This window comes from Sapajus apella, unplaced genomic scaffold, assembly GCF_009761245.1.
Source record: "Sapajus apella isolate SASKATOON/1434 unplaced genomic scaffold, GSC_monkey_1.0 scaffold87, whole genome shotgun sequence".
Taxonomy (NCBI): Eukaryota; Metazoa; Chordata; class Mammalia; order Primates; family Cebidae; genus Sapajus; species Sapajus apella.
The window spans coordinates 2,410,236-2,429,900 of record NW_022437027.1 but is presented as its reverse complement, the minus strand read 5'-3'; the positions used below and the strand labels follow the sequence as shown (position 1 = coordinate 2,429,900).

Here is a 19,665-nt window from a genome sequence, read left to right as displayed (position 1 = left end):
AAACTGAAACTAAGAAATAACATTTACTTTTCTTCATAAGTTATGAGTTACATGAGGTGAAAGATAGTTTTCCAGGAATTGCTTTGAGGATGGTAGTTTAATGACAGAGATCGAAGATATTTACTTAATAAAACTTTTCAAATCCTTTTGGTTTATGGTACAAAATTTTGAATTATCTATCATGACTAAGAAGAATTTATCTGGGCTGAGAATTAGAAGATTTTTGATTCATTCATTCTTGCATACAGCTATTCAGTAAATATTTATTAAGGGCTATGTCCTGACCATTGAGAATAGTTAACGAAACAGACACACTCCTTTGCACCCAGACATGTTTTGGGGAAAAATAGACAAGTAAACAGAAAAGCAGGGGAATAAAAATAAGGAAACAGGCCAGGCATGGTGGCTCACACCTGTAATCCCAGCACTTTGGGAGACCAAGGCAGGAGGATGGCTGGAGCCTGGGAGTTCAAGACTGGCCTGGGCTATACAAAGAGACCCTGTCTCAAAAAATAAAAAAAAGTAAAATAAGGAAACATATGGGAGGAATGGTAACCCCATCTTGCTGGGTCAGAGAAGGCTTTCTGGAGACATATTCAGACAGGTTGAATATGAGCCTGGCAAAGGAAGTGAGAGGGAAGAGTATGGGCAAAGAGCCAGAGGCATGAGAAAGAAAGTACATTCAAACAACTCTAAGAAATTTAGAGCTCTTGACCTTTAATTACAGAGTAAGTGGGAGAGTATTGAGATGAAGGCCCCAGAAGTTAAGTGGAAGCAGGATCATGAGGACTCTTAGGGACCATGTTAAGATGTTTCTTTTCCATCTTAACAGCAATGGGTAGCCACTGAAGACTTTTTTTTTTTTTTTTTTTTTTTAGACAGAGTCTCACTCTGTCACCAGACTGGAGTGCAGTGGCACGATCACTGCAATGTCTGCTTCCCAGGTTCGAGCGATTCTCCTGCCTCAGCTTCCCTAGTAGCTGGGACTACAGGCACACGCCACCATGCCCAGCTAATTTTTGTAATTTTAGTAAAGATGGGGTTTCACCATGTTGGCCAGGATGGTTTTGCTCCCTTGATCTCACGATCTGCCCACCTTGACCTCCCAAAGTTCTGGTATTACAGGCGTGAGCCACCGCGCGGGGTTGCCACTGAAGGTTTTAAATGAATGAAGTCACGTGCTTGGATTTGTGATATATAAAGATCACTCACTGATTAAATGAAAGCTGGAACTTCAGTAAATCTGAAGTTTGGGAATGGCACAGGTTTTAGACAACAGCAGGGCATGCAACTGAGGATAAGGCAGGTGTCATGGGCAGTAAGGTTACAGGAAATTTCTCCATCTGTACCCTCCCTACTGGAGTGTCAATTTCAGAGCAACTGGTTAAATGTTTTACACATATGGGTGTATGAAGTTCATTGGGTGCTTTCTACAAACAATTTCACTTACACACTTATCTGTGAGCACTGGGCACCAGCAAGGTCTAATATTTCCTCATTTATTTTGGTCCTCATCATGTTCTTAGATACAAAATTATGCTCCTCCCATCATGTGTCAACTACCAACATGCAACAATGCCAGTTTCAGGACTAAGTAAACAGCCATCCATATTTCCAACCAACAAGACAGAACTTGTAAAGGAAAGTTCTCAGCTCACTTGGAACGTGTTTTGGAAGATACAGGAAAGGTGGATTGATGAGGATAGGTAAGTATGTAACTGAGCTACCAAGATTTTAGGTGGATGCAAAAGTTATTGAGGTTTTGCCATTACTTTTGCACCAACCTACTTATTCAGCACTCAAAGGCAAAGTAAACTTTTCAAAAGGACAGGCTCATCTTGCTTTACTCAGCAGATTTAGTCCAGAAAAATTACATATACATCTTCTTTGAAAAAAACTAAATTAGGCCGGGCTTGGTGGCTCACGCCTGTAATCCAAGCACTTTGGAGGCCAAGGCAGGTGGATCACCTGAGGTCAGGAGTTCAAGACCAGCCTGACCAATGTGGTGAAACCCCATCTTTAAAAAGAAAAAAAAAAAACAAAAAAAAACTAAATTGTATTTTGAAAACATTTGGGGAGTGTTCCTATTTAAGAAAAAATAATAAATATTTGTAAGGATTAAATAATTGTTATTGTTTTATATATTTCTGTTATTATTTTATATATTTCTCAACTGAGGCACATCTATGCTGGATTGTTTTCTTTTCTTACCAGCTGAGAAGACAGGGTGTTACCTAGTGTCATTTTCATCTCCTAAAAAGTCCTTGAGTCTCTCAAGAGATGCCTTAACACCAGGACAAATGTTATTGTAAGGGATACACCCCACAAGATGTTCTTTGATTGGAACCTGAATTTCACTGGACTGGATCAATTGTGAGGCTAAGTATGACAATATGACTGAATTCCATCCACGATATCCATTTGCTTTGCTTCTTTTTAGAGATTAGCCTACAATGAAGCTATGGCAATGATTACAAAAATAATATGGCCAGGTAGGGCTTCTGGGAAAGGTTTTTAAAACATACAGACTTGGCTGCATGTCCCTTTGGAATTTTATTCCTTTGCACTTCTCTTGTCTTCCTAGTCACAGACCTGATGCCTGGCAGCATCCATCTTACAGCAATGGGGCAGCACACGTGAGAAAGAAAGACAACGGAGTAAAAGATGAAATCAGCTTAATTTCCTGATAGCATCATCCAGCTGTCTTGTTAGCTCTAGATTGTGTGCCCTGGACTTCTGTTGAGTGAAACAAGGCAATTCCCATATATTATTAAGATTCTATTTGTTAATTTTTCCATTATTTCCAGCCCAATTCAATCTTAACACCCTAAATTTCAATTAAAACTTCTCTGAATATAAAGCGCCAAGTTTTGTTGCTACTGACAGTATGTGGGATTCTGTGGTCATTTAATAACATGGACTAGAACTAGCAAGCCAATTCGTCTAAAATGTAAATATCCTGAAAGTGATATTTGTATAGCCTCCCTCCTCTATAAAGGTACTGAGCTGCCTGATCTGTGGGAGCTGTGTCAGTACCATAAGACAGCAGGCAAACAAAAACAAAAAGCTCTGCGTATACTTGCTGGTCATTTTGGCCATAATTATCCTCATTTCATTATGCTTGATTGACCAAGTATTAAAAATGACTGAACCAAGGATGCTAAAGCAGAGCCAACACAGTAATCCAAGGAAAAGTAACTTTCCAAAAAATTGAAGGACAATGTTCTGTGAACAATTTTAGGCAAATTAAAGCGACATTGTAATAAGCAGTACTAAGTCAAAGTGTCTGCCATCATCCATCTGGCCAGAGATAGGATAGTTCTCTTTAAGCAAAACATATCGTGTGGGCTGAGCACTGCAATAGCTACAGTGCTTACTCAGAAGCTCAACCTGTCTGGCAGGCTCCAGGATTCTCAGATTAGCTTATATGCACATGACAATCGTCATTTTAGGATATCAAAGACAGAACATATTTATCTGTGCATGAGCCTGTATTTAGGCATTTAAATGTATATAAATATAGGTAAGTACACATTTCTGCTCAAGATAACATTATGTAAGTTTAACACATAAAAAGATCATTAGCTACTTCTTTCTAACTCCCACTCCTATATAAAAGCTCTGGGTGTACTAGTTTATTTAAATATAAAAGAATTTTTTATAGTGAAGGAAGCTTCCTAAATGATCAATGCTTATACTAGATGTAACATCTGCACCTTGGACATTGGACTGAAAATAATGAAGCACTTAGGAAATGTCTGCTGCATTGATGTTCCAATCCCTGTTGCTTCGCAGTATAACTCTAATGTACATTGAGGGAAACTGAGTTACAGAGAGGTGGGACCCCTTTCAGGAGTCACCAGAAGGGCTAGAAGAGTTTGGGATGCTGAAATCCAGAGTTGTGTGGATTATTGTTTTAATCTGAACTATTCAAATTATCGGTTTATATTGATCAAAATTGGCCATAGAATCTCCAAAATCCTCAAGTTCACATTATGACAAATAGACGGTCTCTTCTCTAGAAAAGTAAACTGCCTCTTTTATAAACAGGAAGATTTTTAGAATTATCAGTAACAAATCCAAGTTAATATAGTGTATGTGAACTTAAAAACATGAACAAGGGCTCCAACTGGTTTACTTGTTTATTCAAAATCATTTACGGAATACCTATAATATTCAGAAATGTCATCTAGCTTTAAAAAACAAAAATTTCTCTGGCAAAGTTGAGAAAAAAACTAAAAACAAGAAAAAAAATTAAAAACTAAAGAAAAACAAAACCACAAATTCCAATGCTCTAGGTTCTGTGGTGGTGAAGAGGACCCAAGAATGAATATTAACAACAACCTAACGATCCTGTCATCCCCAGGATGACCTGGGGACCCCACTTTAAGAAACACTGGTCTAGCCGGGCGCGGTGGCTCACGCCTGTAATCCCAGCACTTTGGGAGGCCGAGGCGGGTGGATCACGAGGTCAAGAGATCGAGACCATCCTGGTCAACATAGTGAAACCCTGTCTCTACTAAAAATACAAAAAATCAGCTGGGCATAGTGGCGCATGCCTGTAATCCCAGCTACTCGGAGGCTGAGGCAGGAGAATTGCCTGAACCCAGGAGGCGGAGGTTGCGGTGAGCCGAGATCGCGCCATTGCACTCCAGCCTGGGCAACAAGAGCGAAACTCCGTCTCCAGAATTAAAAAAAAAAAAAAAAAAAAGAAAGAAACACTGGTTTATACAGTTGTAGATGCTGGTGACACAAATCTCAAACTGCTCATCGTCTACTGAGATTTTTGAGTAAACAAAAATCTATAATGCACTCTAAATATTCAGAGTGGTACGAAGAGGATGGGAAAAAAAAAATAAAGAGGACAGAAATTCTCTTGCCGAAATGGCTAGTTTTCAAGACATGTTAGAATGGCCAGAGAAGAATGGGTGAAGATATGCTTCTGCAGGAGGAAAGCTGGGCACAACCACTCAGTGGGGTGTGGTGCAGTTTGAAGGACCTGGACTTCTGGGCTACAGGGGTCAGAAATGAGGGTCGAGAGTTAAGATAAGGTTGTATCTTGAATGACTTTTATTCTCAAATGGGGCTAGTTTGAACTTTATCCTGAAAATACAGGAAGCCATGAAGGGTTTTAAGTGAGGGAGGAGGAGCATGCTGAGATTAAATTTTTAGAAAGCCTGCTTTGGCAGTGGTACTGTGAAGGGCAGATGGGAAGAGTGTGCGTAACCTGATAGAGACAGAGGCCAGCTAACTGCAGTTCTCCTCAAGAGAAGATGCTTAAGGTGGTGGAGGCAGAGAGATGGATGACTCTGAAAGATGGTAACCCAAAATACAGTAATTATTCCATATATTTATTGAAATAAATTCAACAGAGAAAACAGAACAGAAAGGTCTTGGCAGCTGAGTTAACATGGGGAGAAAGGCAAAAGAGAGGGTAAGGGATGATACGTGAGTGGTCAGTGTTAGTTTGTTGGGGAGTTAAGAAGTGGCATTTCAGAGGCTGGGAGCATTGGCTCATGCCTGTAAACCCAGCACTTTGGGAGGCCAAGGCAGACGGATCACTTGAGGTCAGGAGATAAGACCAGCCTGGCCAACATGGTGAAACCCCCAAAAATACAAAAAACACAAAAAATACCAAAAAAATTAGCTGAGCATGGTGACATGTGCCTATAATCCCAGCAATTTGGGAGGCTGAGACAGGATGATCGCTTAAACACCACTGCACTCCAGCCTGAGCAACAGAGCAAGATGGTCTGGGAAAAAAAAAAAAAAAAAAAAAAAAAAAATCATTTTAGTGTTTTCTAGTAGAGACAGTTAATAGCAATGCAGGACTTACTCCCAGAGGTGGAAAGAAATCTACAGGGTGGCCGGGCATGGTGGCTCACACCTATAATCCCAGCACTTTGTGAGGCCGAGGCAGGTGGATCACTTGAGGTCAGGAGTTCAAAGCCAGCCTGTCCAACATGGTGAAACCCCGTCTCTACTAAAAATACAAAATTAGTCGGGCATGGTGGTGCATGCCTGTAATCCCAGCTACTTGGGAGGCTGAGGCAGGAGAATCGCTTGAACCTGGGACGTGGAGGTTGTAGTGAGCCACTGCACTCCAGCCTGGGCAACAAGAGCAAAACTCCATCTCAAGAAAAAAAAAAAAAAGAAAGAAAGAAAGAAAGAAATCTACAGGGTGTGGACCATAGAAATATCAGGGCTAAGGATATCTAGTTGGAAGTTGTCCATGTCTGGGTGGTGGTGGTTGAAGTCATGGACATGAATGAGGTCATCCAAAGGGAATATCTGAAGGTCAATACAGAACATAATGGGAAGGGCGGGGAGCAGAGCATCACCAGTTACAGAGGAGGTAGAAGAGAAACAAGCAAAGAAGATTAAGAAGACAGAGCCAAGAGGGAGAAGAAAACTAAGGAGTGTCATGGGATAGGGATAGAGAAAAGAGTTAAGTGTCACAGAGCAAATCAAGTCAGATAAGGACTGTAAGAGGAGTGTTCTGTTGTGACCTGCAGGCACAATCAAGGCCTAGTGAGTCTACGAATGGATCATTCATTTCTCCAACAAATATTTATTGAAGTCTCTGCGTGCCAGGTGTTAGGCAAATAAACCTCAAACCTCAAGGACAGCCTCATCCTATTGTGAAAGCATAGTGCAAACATGTTGTATTTCCTTACCAATGTTGTACATATATTAATAAAAGCTATGAACTATAGCGTATTTAACACTGACATTGTACTTGAGTAAATGGAAAGAGGTAAGGTGACATGCTTTGGGAAGATGAGGCTTGCAGGTGCGGGGATGTCACAGGTGTCAAGGGATCCTGAGAGGACAGGGAAGAAGGGGAGAAAAGGCATGGAGCTTCGCATCTTGCTTAACCCTTCATTTAACTCCCAAATTTGTTTAGAGAGCAAAGTCCTAGGCTAAAGGGAAGTCATTATTTCCCAATATAATCTCTTTGGGTGTCAAAGAAGAAAATTAAGATACAAAAGAAAAAGTTAAATTCACCAAATGAAACTAGAACACTTGTAAGATAAACTAGAATATTTCTGACTACCATTTATAGAAACAACTCACCTCATAGTTACTTAGGCAGGCACTGATTAAATGTCTATTACTTAAAGCCTTTCTGAAAATATAACATCTGAACATCCAAAATGACAACTCCTAGAAGGCCTGCTTACATACTTTTAGAAAAATAGAATAATAATATCCACAACACTTTAACACAGTACGTCCTGTGATTACTTCATGTATCCATTCATTTGCTTAACAGATATTTATAGAGTTTTTGCTAAGGCTTACAGTCATTAAAAAGGTGAACTTGTGCTCATGAAGCTTACATACTAGCAGGAGACAGAAATTAACAAATAACTCTGAGTATCTATTACAATGTTATAGTGTTACATACAAAAATAAAACAGAGCAAATGGCCCAGGAATGACAAGCCTTCATTAGGTGTGGTGCTCAAGGAAGACCTCTCACTGTCAGTGGAGTAGAAATATATAAACATAAATGCTTGAAATGATGACAGAACATATCTGACTGCATAATTGATATCTGTTTCTGATCCCCACGATATAGTCTTCCTTCGATATGCCATCACTGAGACCTACAAGTTGCCAGGCACAATTTTAAGCACGGGTGGGCAGGGATAGAAGTATTAAAACACTTCCTGCCCTCAGTGTGGGGGTTCAGTCAGGATGGTGGAAGAGATTGTAAAATTATAATAGTCACAAACCTTCTTGAGAGGACAGGGAAGAAGGGAAGAAAGAAACCTTCTTGTGACTGTTGTAATTTTACAATCTCTCCCACCATCTTAACTGAACCCCACACCTCAGGGGTAACTAGAACACATGGATGAATGTGATCAGTCACGAGAAAATGATATTTAAAACTTATGCTAATTCAGCTGATAGTGAGATTATTTCAGGCCTCTGGTGGGACACGTATTGTGGCAGGATAGGAAGGGTAGAGATCAGGAAAGATAACATTACAGAATGAGAAAACAATATGGAACAAAGGTTAGAGAATGTTTGTCCAGAAAATGAGGATTATTGGCAGATGTGTTTACGGTGTTTGAAAGGGATGATGTGAGCTGGGTATGGTGGCTCATGCCTATAATCCCAGCACTTTGGGAGTTGAGGTAAGAGGATCACTTGAGGCCAGGAATTCGAGAGCATTCTGGACAACACAGCAAGATCTCATCGCTACAAACAATTTTAAAATTTTCTGGACTGGTTATGCAAGCTTATAGTCTCAGCTACTCAGAAGGCCGAGGTGGGAAGATTGAAGCCAGGAGTTCAAGGCTGCAGTGAGTTGTGATCACACCACTGCTCTCCAGCCTGGGTGCCAGAGCAAGGCCCTGTCTCCAGAAAAAAAAGTGATGACGTGGGACATACGGTGGAAGAGGAACCGTGAAGGGCCTTATACGCCAGGCTAAAAATGTGAGTTCTTTCCTTTTATGTATATCTCAACCAGACCTATAAAATAGAACCTAGGATATTCCTTTATTATGGGGATGTATAACTGGTTGATGATAAGAGACTCCCCTTAAGACTAACAAGGAAGTCATTTAAAATAATCTGAAGGCACCTAATGAATGTGATTTATTAAGCTTGTACCAGAGTCCAGTGTTTCTTGAGACTCTTCAGAAATGGCACCAAGTCCTAGATGCTGATTTCTCCTTTACTCTTCACACCAACTTCACTAGGTGTGTGTACCATCCCCCATTTGCAGATAAAGAAATGCGGCACATACTGTATTAAATAACGTTCCCAAATTTGCATAACTAGTAAGAAATGGAGTTCTCAGTTCAAACTGTCTTCTGTATGACTTCAAAACCAAAGCCAGTAACTTGGAGGGCAAAAATTATAATTTAGTTGGCAAACATGAGACGAGGTTAGAAACACATGAAATGAAGCTGAATAGAAACACTTACAGGATAGCAGGGTAGTAGCCTAGAGAAAAAAGGCAGACACTAAAATTTTTTAAACAGGTAAGTTCAAGGGACAGGTAAAGACCTTAGCAGGGAAGCAGACAAACTGCAACCAAGCACAGTCTCTCTTTCCCTTCTCCTTTCTCCTCTGCTAGTAACTGACCACAAACAAGCCTGCCTAGAGGAACAATGAAGTAATCCGCCTATTATCAGCAATGGTCTGATCCAGTGCCAGGCACAACACACAACTTGGTGTTCAGAGAAGATCCTCCAAGATGAGCAGAGGGTCAAAATTAAAAATTCAGGAAGAGAGGAGACTGATTACAATTTAATGTAAGGCTTAAAAGAACTGACCTCTACCTTCCTTAACATCTCAAGAACTTCCTTTGATTCATTGTGTGTTGAGCCTGTGTGAATCTGGTAAAAAAAGGAATTTTTTTTTCTCAACTTGGATATGTGATCAGGATAAATTATTAAGTCTGGGTTCATATGAAAGATATGGTGAGCTTCTTAAAGGATTGGTCACAAAGACTGCATGTCCATAAACTGAACTGCGCTTGTTAGGATTCTAGGTACTTGAAATTCTAGTGTTATTTTGGTCTCAGTTTTCTATACAAGTTTTCTCAAATTCCCATTTCACTTGTTGACATATCATGAATGACTCAAATGTTTTCCCTTGATTTGGAAATCACCCAGCATTAGGAATAGGAACATAAACATAATACTTCAAGCTTCAGATTTAAGCTCAATCAATTATACAGTGTTTAAAGGCTGTGCTGAAAGTTCTCCTGAGTAAATTCCTACAACTATGGGTTTGACTATAATAAAATGTTCACTCTAAATTGAATGCCTTGTTTAAAACTAGAAATGTGTAAGTAGTAATAAAGAAAATATGTCCTCCTCTAACCAGAGCTAGGACTGATTACATATTCAGTTGATTGACAGATACAATCATCTAAATTAGGGGCAATCAGCACTTCCTTACAAACTAAAGTCTTGAGATGTAGTCTTCCCATTGGCTTATGAATATTTTCTTTATTTACTCAGAATAAATATTCGGTAGGATCTGCCAGCCGCCCCTAATTATACCAGCTGCACCCAGTGACCGCAGTGAACAGTATCTTACAACCTAAACAACTGGTTCAAGGTAAGACATGGTTTTCTGAGTTTCCTATCACCTTTGTGTTTCAAGTCCTCAGATATTAATTTGTGAAGCTGCTGTTTCAGGCCAAACTAAGAAAATTAGCAGCTAATCAACTATACTATGTTTATTCATATCCCTATGGAACCCAGGTAGAAGTAGGGGAAGAGTGAGAAAGGCGGAAGTGGAGACATAGAGGCCTGAAGAGAAAATTTTATCACAGAAATGTCTAGCTGTCTTCTGGGATTGTCTATTAAAGAGCTATGACACTCATATAAATGCAGAATCACTCTCATTCTTCCTTGTTGGTTGGAAGGCCAAGGGTACCATGGTAATACTACCAAACATACATCAAAGCTTGGCAGGAAAAATGGTACCTTTGGAAATTTTATAATCCAGTACTAATTTATTTGGTTTCGTTAGAAAACTGGAAAACCTTAAATCAGAAACTTTAAGTTAGAAACTTAGAAAGCTTCAAATTAGAATTTGTGGTTAAAAAGGTAAATTTTAGCTCCTTCCAGCATTTAGAATTCAGCGATTCTCTGACTCTGAGCCCAGATTAAATCCAGCCCGCCTGAGTAGAAACCTAAGTGACTATCTGGTTACCTTTGGTGAGCTTCAACTTTATTTGCTACTTCCACCTAAGAAGTTCACCATCGTGACTAACTTTCTTGGGGGCAAAGTTGGAAAGCAGACATCAAAGTCAATCAGAAATAAAGCAAACTCACTTTCTACTGCCATTGTCAGTAGGTACTTTTAAGATTATCCTCATACAAGATTTGATAAGCTGTTTTGACTTTAGTATAGATCTTATTATCCATGTCAGTTAAGTTTATGCTTCCTCTAAATCTATTTAAATTAAAAAGGTAAAAAGCTAATGTTCAGTCTTACCAGATTTATCTTATTTATTAATAGAATGCAGATTTTTTTTTTTTTTTTTTTTTGAGAAGGAGTTTCACTCATGTTACCCAGGCTGGAGTGCAATGGCGCGATCTCAGCTCACTGCAACCTCCGCCTCCTGGGTTCAGGCAATTCTCCTGCCTCAGCCTCCTGAGTAGCTGGGATTACAGGCACGCACCACCATGCCCAGCTAATTTTTTGTATTTTTAGTAGAGACGGGGTTTCACCATGTTGACCAGGATGGTCTCGATCTCTTGACCTCGTGATCCACCCGCCTCAGCCTCCCAAAGTGCTGGGATTACAGGCTTGAGCCACCGCGCCCAGCCAGAATGCAGATATTTTTTAACCATACAACAATAATAGTAATGATAGGACCATAAACATGGACGGCCCTTTACAAGTCACTAACATTGCATACATTCCTCAACAACACGCTCTGAGGCCATAACAAACCTTTGGAAATAACACAATTGGCTACAGAACTCCCAGCTATCTAACTTCATGGGGTCCCACTTTAAATTTAAAACAACAAGACTGTGCACATTCATTTACATGATTAGGGCAGCGCTTAACTGTATCTCATATAGTACCTACATCATTCTTCGGATAAACTTACTGCCTTTTACAGACAAGAAAACTGGGGCTCAGAAACGGACTTTCTTATAAATGGCTAATAAAGGGTAACTCTGGGTTCAAAGTGAATCCAATTCTTTCTTCCACCCACAGATCCTGCTAAAGTCACCAAAGAAATGCATAGAGCAGTTCTTCCATGTCATTGCTTAAGTTTCTAAAGAGCAGTGACGTAATACAACATGGTCTATAATTTATTACTGATTTAACTACTTTACTAAGGAGTCACTTTTAACTTTTAACTTGTAAAATACACCTAATAAATACCACTCAAATGGCAACCTCTTTCTTCATGGCCTTGTGGTTGTAAAGCAAGCTAGTAGTATATGTCTGTGGATTTGTGCTAATAAAGTTCTATATACCTCATAAATTCCACAAATCCTATCGGGTATTTCCTATCTGCCAGATGCCCTATGCTAGGTGCTGGATGCACAGTGCCAAACAAGATGGGTACCAATGAGTCTCACAGAGCTTGTTTTATTGAAAAGAAAAGAGATAGACACTTGCCAACAAGCAAATAATAGTAACTCACTATGATGTGTTCTGAGGGAAAACTAGAGTGTTGAAGAGACGGTGTCAGCAGGAAGAGGGGCGGTGTTCTAGATGGAGAATGCAAATGTCTCTCTAAGACATGGAAATAAATTGAGATCACGAAAAATGAGAAATAGCCAGCCTTGAGAAGAGTGGAAGGAAGAATATTCCAGGGAAAAGAAAGTGCATACTGGAAAGCCTGAACACTAGAGTTTGGTATGTGCAAGGAGCTGAGCAATGGTCATTGTTTGTGTGGTAAGACAAGCGAATGTGAGGCATTGCGAATCCCACGCAGCTCTTAAGCGTGTCCCCAGACTCCCGTAGCTTCCATCAGACACAAACTGAATAACTGTTATAATCCAAAAACGATTACAGATGAAACATATAAAGAGATTACACCCATTGTACCTAAGCCAAGGACCCAGTAGTCTATCTTTTCAATGAAGATCTCTATGAAGTTAGATTATTATATATAATTATAGGTATTGATATAGATACATCAGTGGATATAGATAATGAGTCTTTGGTATAGAAAAAGTTTTAAAGGGATATTAAAAGTTATCTTGCAGGGTTGGAAGTTAGGGCAACTTTCATTTCTTTTTAATTTTAAGAAAAAAGTGAAAAAAAAGAAAAAAGTGATATTATGGGGAGTTAGCATGTTTGTGGGAATATGTATGTTTTTAATTAAGAAAATAAACAACAAAATGAAGAAAATGTTTTTCTTCTATGAAAGCCTGGTTAGAAGAAATTTCAGCTGTTTAAACTTAAGGAGTGAAAAACATCAAATCCAAGAATGTTCTCTGGAACTGAGCCCAATACATTTTTATTTGAGTGAGAATTGGACACATTTCCATCCCCTTGGGGCTCCAGTCTGTCAATATTTTACTTTTCAGAGATGAAGAGCCACATGTAGATCATCACAGTGACTTCAGTAACTTTCCTTCTCTTATTTATGTTTATTTCTATTGTAGTTTTCCCTGTTAAGGACTTTTTTCTTTTTCCTTACATACATATTTTTAGAGAACAATGCACATACAAAAAATTCCTCTTACTCTGCTAGATCTGGACTTTTTCTCTAACATATATCTCCATTGTTTGTCTTATTTTAGACATAGTTGGGAAGTAAAAAAGAGAATTGTCATACAACTGCCCTACTCTTCTCATTGGCAGTGTTTTGATTTAACAGTTTTTACACAAAAGTCAGCTTTGTTTATCTAAGATTTTTTTTTTTTTTGGTTGGAATTTAACCTACCTCTGCCCCTCCGTTGCCAAGTCCACTTCAGCCAACCTCTCATTCAACAAGTACCAGCCTCTAACGTAACTGAAATAATGTCTACCATTACTGAATCTTGCTAGCAAAGAATCTCAAATTTTCCCACTTGGTTGTAAATTATTTAAGGGGCCTTTGTCCTATCTAATACCTTCCCTGGCAGGACACCTTATAGAACCTGCCCCTCCCACTAGTCATTAAGCACCTTCGTTGGTTTGCTTGGTATTCCCCACTATTCCTACCATGTGGTGATTATCTATGACCTCCATAATCCCTGGCTGCCTCAGCTGGGACTGGCTCACATGTTTCTCAGGTTGCTGCTGGCTTTATAGTCCTTTACTGCCCACGACACTTTGGAGATAGGCAGGATTAGTACTTTTCTATATAAACCCCAAACTTGACTTTGTGTTTCACAGGAAGGTGAAAAAGTGGGGTCTCTTTTCTTTCCGCAAGATGATAACTAGGGAAGCCTGGGAGCAGGGTTTATTTCTGCATCTGCAATGACCAGCTGCTTCCTGTTCCTTCCTTCATAAACTTCTGTGTCAGATCCATATCAGTTTCTAGCCCTTACTCTGGTAAAAAAAAAAAAAAAAAAAAAAAAAAAGAATGGATGTTGACTCTGAGGTTCGAATTCTTTTTAACTATATTGTTAATTTTTTTTTGAGATGGGTCTTGCTCTGTCCCTCAGGCTTAAGTGCAGTGGTACAATCACAGCTCACTGCTTCAGCCTCCTGAGTAGCTGGGACTACAAGCACCATGCCACCACGCTGCTTTTTAATTTTGTAAATGGTTTTCTGCCTTCAATTCTATGCACTTCTCAACTGTAACCAAGAGATAATACTTTTTATGATATTCTTAAAGTTATCAATAGATACTCAAAGTTTTAGCAAAGTCTAAGTGATATTAAGCTTATCCTTATTGCCCAAGTGACTTCAATGACTATTTGCTAATTGCAACCAAGGATCATTTTTAAAAAATGAATATATTAAAGTCCTCAAGAAATACCTAAAGGGAAACAAAATCTAAATAATATTGTGCATATTCTTTTATTATCGTATTAGTCTGTTTTCACACTGCTGATAAAGACATACCCCAAGACTCGGCAATTTACAAAAGAAAGAGATTCATTGGACTTACAGTTCCACGTGGCTGGGGAGGCCTCACAATCATGATGGAAGGTGAAAGGCACATCTCACATGGCAGCAGACAAGAGAAGAGAGCTTGTTCAGGGAAACTCCCATTTTTAAATCTACCAGATCTCGTGAACTCATTTACTGTCATGAGAACAGCACAGGAAAGACCCACCCCCATAATTCCATCACCTCCCACTGGATTCCTCCCAAAACACGTGGGAATTCAAGATGAGATTTGGGTGGGGACACAGCCAAACCATATCAATTACTGACCCAAAGATCACTTCCTGGGCACCATAAAAATACCAGTATCAATAGTAAAGCCTTCCAGAATGACCACTCAGTATTCTAATGCTTCTTAGCTTACCTCTTTGAATCTAAATAGATAATATATAAAGGAACATTTAACAATTACTTATTTAGTATGTAGCAATAATATCCCCTTTCTGGCCTTGGACTCTCTGTGTTTTATAACCTAGTTGAAGAACTTACAATTTAGTCTGAACAAACTATTAAGTTGTTTTATCCTCAATTTAGAGACCGTTAAGGTATTTTTTATGCCCCACCACTAGTAATAAAATGTCTCATTTACTTGTTCTCATAACTCTTGATTTTGGAAAAACTTTGCTCATAAAAACTTATTCACCCCGAGGCATAAATGACTGATGGGTCTCCCTGCTCATCTTTAAAGCTGCATGATTCTGACCCCTGAGAGCAAAGGAGAATCACCTTAAAAGTTTTGCAAAATACAATATTTGAGTGCTGCCTCCTAGAGAATCTGGTTTGTCTGGAACATTGGTATTTTTAAAAGCTGCCTAGGTAACTCTAACCTTTGCCCCTATACACCTGAAGGATACCTACAATGCACCTGAAATGTGCAACAGAAACAGCAGTTCCCTGGGACCACACATCAGAAAGGGGGTGTGTCAGAAGATCTAGTGGCCAGGAGGGTGGAAGACCCAAGGCAGCACTACAGATCATGGAGAAAAACCCAGTGGGAGGGGTGATCCGAACCTTGAGAATCACTAAGATTGTGCAGAAGTATTTGATCCCACAGCATTCATATTGTATTAGTGTAAAAAAAACTTTTGGTATCCCAGGAACTGTAGACAAAATTTTAAAATACAAAAATTCAGCTGGTGTGGGAGAAGATACTTGAATCAGAATGACTACCACAGAGACAGTTTAGCCCTGGCTTGAGTAGCATCATTTCTCAGCAGTCCTATAAGCTGCTCCTGCTTTTCTGATCATTTTTATTTTGCCCACTTCTCAACCAGCATCATGCCAAAAAAACTGCCCACATTTTCCTTAGTGACTCAAATAGGAGAAGCAGCAGCAACAGTAGGGGCTCTGGGAAAGGGCTGTGTAAACCATGATTGTCACTCATCCCTGCCCGTCCACTTATTATCGGTAGCACTATGGTCTCTCTGCAGCTCTTATCAAATGACAATGCTCTTTGTATTCCATAGGCTAGTGGAGCTGGCAGTCTGACAACCAGAAAGGAAACCTGATAAGATTAGAAGTACTTTGCTTCCTATCCAATTTCTTCCTCATTGAGGGAGGAGGGGGGATGTTTTCTTTTCTCACTCAAATATCATAAAATTGATTCTGAAATAGAATCAAATAGAGATCTAACAGAAATAGAAAGAAGCCAGGCATGATGGCACATGCCTGTAATCCCAGCTTACTTGAGAAACTGAGGTAGGAGGATTGCTTGAGCCCAAAAATTCAAATCTATCCTGGCAACATAGTGAGACCCAGTCTCTTAAATTAATTAATTAAACAAATAAATGTTTTATTTTAAAAAACAGGAAAAAAAAATTAGGGGGCCAGCCACAGTAGTTCACACCTGTAATGCTGGCACATTGGGAGGCTGAGGTGGGTGGATAGTTTGAGCCCAGCCTAGGCAACATGGCAAAACCCTGTCTCTACCCAAAATACATAAATTAGCTGGACATGATGGACTACATGCCTGTAGTCCCCTATTCAGGAGGCTGAGTGAGGAGAATCACCTGAGCCTGGATTTTGCAGTCAGCTGAGATCACACCACTGCATTCCATCCAGCCTGGGCAACAGAGTTAGATCCTGTCTCTAAAAAAAGCAAGAAAGAGGCGGAGCACAGTGGCTTACACCTATAATCCCAGCACTTTGGGAGGCTAAGGCAGGTAAGTCATGAAGTCAGGAGTTCGAGACCAGCCTGGCCAACATGGTGAAACCCCTGTTTCTACTAAAGATATAAAACATTAGCTGGATGCGCATGGTAATGCACACCTGTAATTACAGCTAATTAGGAGGCTGATGCAGGAGAGTCACTTGAATCTGGGAGGTGGAGGTTGCAGTGAACTGAGATCACTCCATTGCACTCCAGCCTAGGTGACAGGGCAAGAATCCGTCTCAAAAAAAGAAAAGAAAAGAAAAAATTTGTGATATTCAGAAGGTTGTTTCCTGACTGAATCCCCCAAACTGTTATTAGCATTCCAATATAATATTTTTTCTTTATTTTTTTCCCAACTAGGAGTCCTCAGAATTTTTTTCACTTTTTTATCTTTAATTTTCTCTACAAATAAAGTTACCACACCCCTAGAGTTACTATTTCTGCTATAGCAAATGGAGAATGCACCTGTTGGTGGGGTGAGAAATAGTGGCGCAGGGCTGGTTATGCACTTCCCCGGGGAAGTAGCATACTCTTGGTCTGTGGTCACACAACTCTGGAGAATTTCATCTTCCCAGAAAAACAATACATTGCTGGATGCAAATAGTTTAAATTGCCAATGTTAGGTCCACACATTTCTTGCATGTCTGTTATTGTATTTTTTTTTTCAAAAAGCATCACTATTCAAGGTGTTTTCGCTTCTTTTGTCACATTGTAAAAAAAAAATACAACAACCCAGATATTATACAGGTTTTACAGATCTGAAAACAGGTTGATGCTTCTGTGACTTGTGTGGTATATAAATCGTACGTGGTGGTGCTGGGACTTGTAGCACTTCTTACACCTTGCAGCACACCTTACTGTTGTGTTATGTACTTCTTGCCATTCTCCAGGCTTGTGTTTCATAGCATGGACTGGACGTCGAAATCAAAAAGGTTTTGATTTCCAGGTGTATGTTTTAAGAGTACTAATTGAGCCAGGCGCAGTGGCTCACACCTGTATTCCCAGCAGTTTGGGAGGCTGAGGAGGGTGGATCACCTGAGGTCAGGAGTTCGAGACCAGCCTAGCCAATATGGTGAAACACCATCTCTTAAAAGAAAAGTACTAATTGAATTTCCAATTTTTACTCCAGGTTTAAAAACTATGTATTTTTTTTTCATTTATTTATGTTTCTAAATAAAGTCCTCTGTTGGCTGAGCGTGGTAGCTCATTCCTGTAATCCCAGCACTTTGGGAAGCTGAGCCAAGCAGATCACCTGAAGTCAGGAGTTCAAGGCCAGCCTGGCCAACATGATGAAGCCCCATTTCTATTAAAAATACAAAAATTAGCCAGGCGTGGTGGCAGGCACCTGTAATTCCAGCTCCTCGGAAGGCTGAGGCAGGAGAATTGCTTACATCAGAGGGCAGAGGTTGCAGTGAGCTGAGATCATGCCATTGCACTCCAGTCTGGGTGACAAGAGTGAGACTTCATCTCAAAAATTAATAAATAAATAAAAATAAAATAAAGTCCTCTGTCACGCAAATTACTTAGTAAAAGTCTGCTGGTGACTCTCAATGAGAGAATAATTGTCCTGCCAATTTGGCAGCACATGACTGAGATTTCCGTTTCTCTTAAGAACTAGAACGTGAAAACTCACTGCGACATATTAGTGATCTGATGTATGATGCCAAGCTCATCTTCTACCTTCAGCTCTGCTCTACCAAATATCGTTTGTTTCTGGGATCTTCGCAGTCCGAGGAACTTTATCCTCAACATCCCACCCTTTACTAACTTTTAGTAATGTCCAGGGGTTAAAGGAAATTTCCCTTACGTATTTAACAGGAATTAACAGGGTTAATCTTGCACCCTTTCTGAAAATAATTTACAAACATTGCAGACAATCTTAGCTATCCCTGTCTAAACTGTGGAATTACTGCCATTTAATATAATCAGTCTACTCATTTAGTTTGCTTAAAGAATTTTTCACAAAACAGTTAAATAAATTAATGGAATAAGCAGGAAGTTCAAGTCTCCAATAGTAAGAATGAACTCTTGCTCTCTGGATAATCAAATGGGGCCTTCCTTCTTCAGGTAGATCATGTCATTTCCTCACTCATACTAGACAGGTACACAACATAATTACTGAATTCAACTTCCAGTTAATTCCTTCTTTGATCACTGAGTATCCTTTGGCTGGGAGCTTTGTTGGCCATACTGCCATTTTTTCCAATTATCATCAGTCCTGCAACATATCAGTCCATCAATATAACTCATCTTTAAATTGTGGTTTTGCCTTCTCAAGAAGTTGTTAATTATACCAATGCTAAATCTTCTAAAATGATTGTTGACTTGTTGATTATCCCCCATGCAATTCTCCTTCCCCGTCCCTCCGCACATAAGGAATGGCTCTTTGCTAAGTTCCACAGATCCTTAAATCTACCAATTAGAACCTAATAGCCTACCTCTCTACCATGAAGGAACTATGGGCTGCAACATAATAGATGTTAACTTATGATTTCTTAGAATACTGTGTGAGAAACATCAAACTCCTGATTCCAGGGTATGCCAAAGACACATCAATAAAAAACCAAACCAAACCCAACCAAAAAATGCCTCATTTGGCATTGCCAGATGTGGCATATCTCATCAAGATCAGTTCAAATAAATAGAAATGAGATTTTCACACAAACTAGACTCTAGTGCCTTTTTTTTTTTTTTTTTTAACTTATCTTTACCATAATTTTTTTTTTTTTTTGAGACGGAGTTTCACTCTTGTTACTCAGGCTGGAGTGCAATGGCGCGATCTCGGCTCACTGCAACCTCCACCTCCTGAGTTCAAGCGATTCTCCTGCCTCAACCTCCCAAGTAGCTGGGACTACAGGCATGCACCACCACGCCCAGCTAATTTTTTTGTATTTTCAGTGGAGACAGGGTTTCACCATGTAGACCAAGATGATCTCGGTCTCTTGACCTCGTGATCCACCCGCCTCG

At 39.7% G+C, this 19,665-nt stretch overlaps 1 protein-coding gene across 4 annotated transcripts in view; it reads right to left on the bottom strand.

The window, feature by feature from the left end:
- Positions 1-19,665, bottom strand: part of ELOVL6 (ELOVL fatty acid elongase 6) — a 157,839-nt gene that overhangs the window by 74,744 nt on the left and 63,430 nt on the right. Inside the window, exon 1 of one of the 4 annotated variants that reach the window (XM_032254750.1) lies at positions 10,808-10,961. The exons of the other annotated variants lie outside the window; for them this stretch is intronic. Coding sequence (XP_032110641.1) covers positions 10,808-10,851 — 44 coding nt within the window. The 5' untranslated portion in view covers positions 10,852-10,961. Of the gene's footprint in view, positions 1-10,807; positions 10,962-19,665 lie in introns of those variants that run through there. 4 annotated transcript variants of the gene reach the window in all.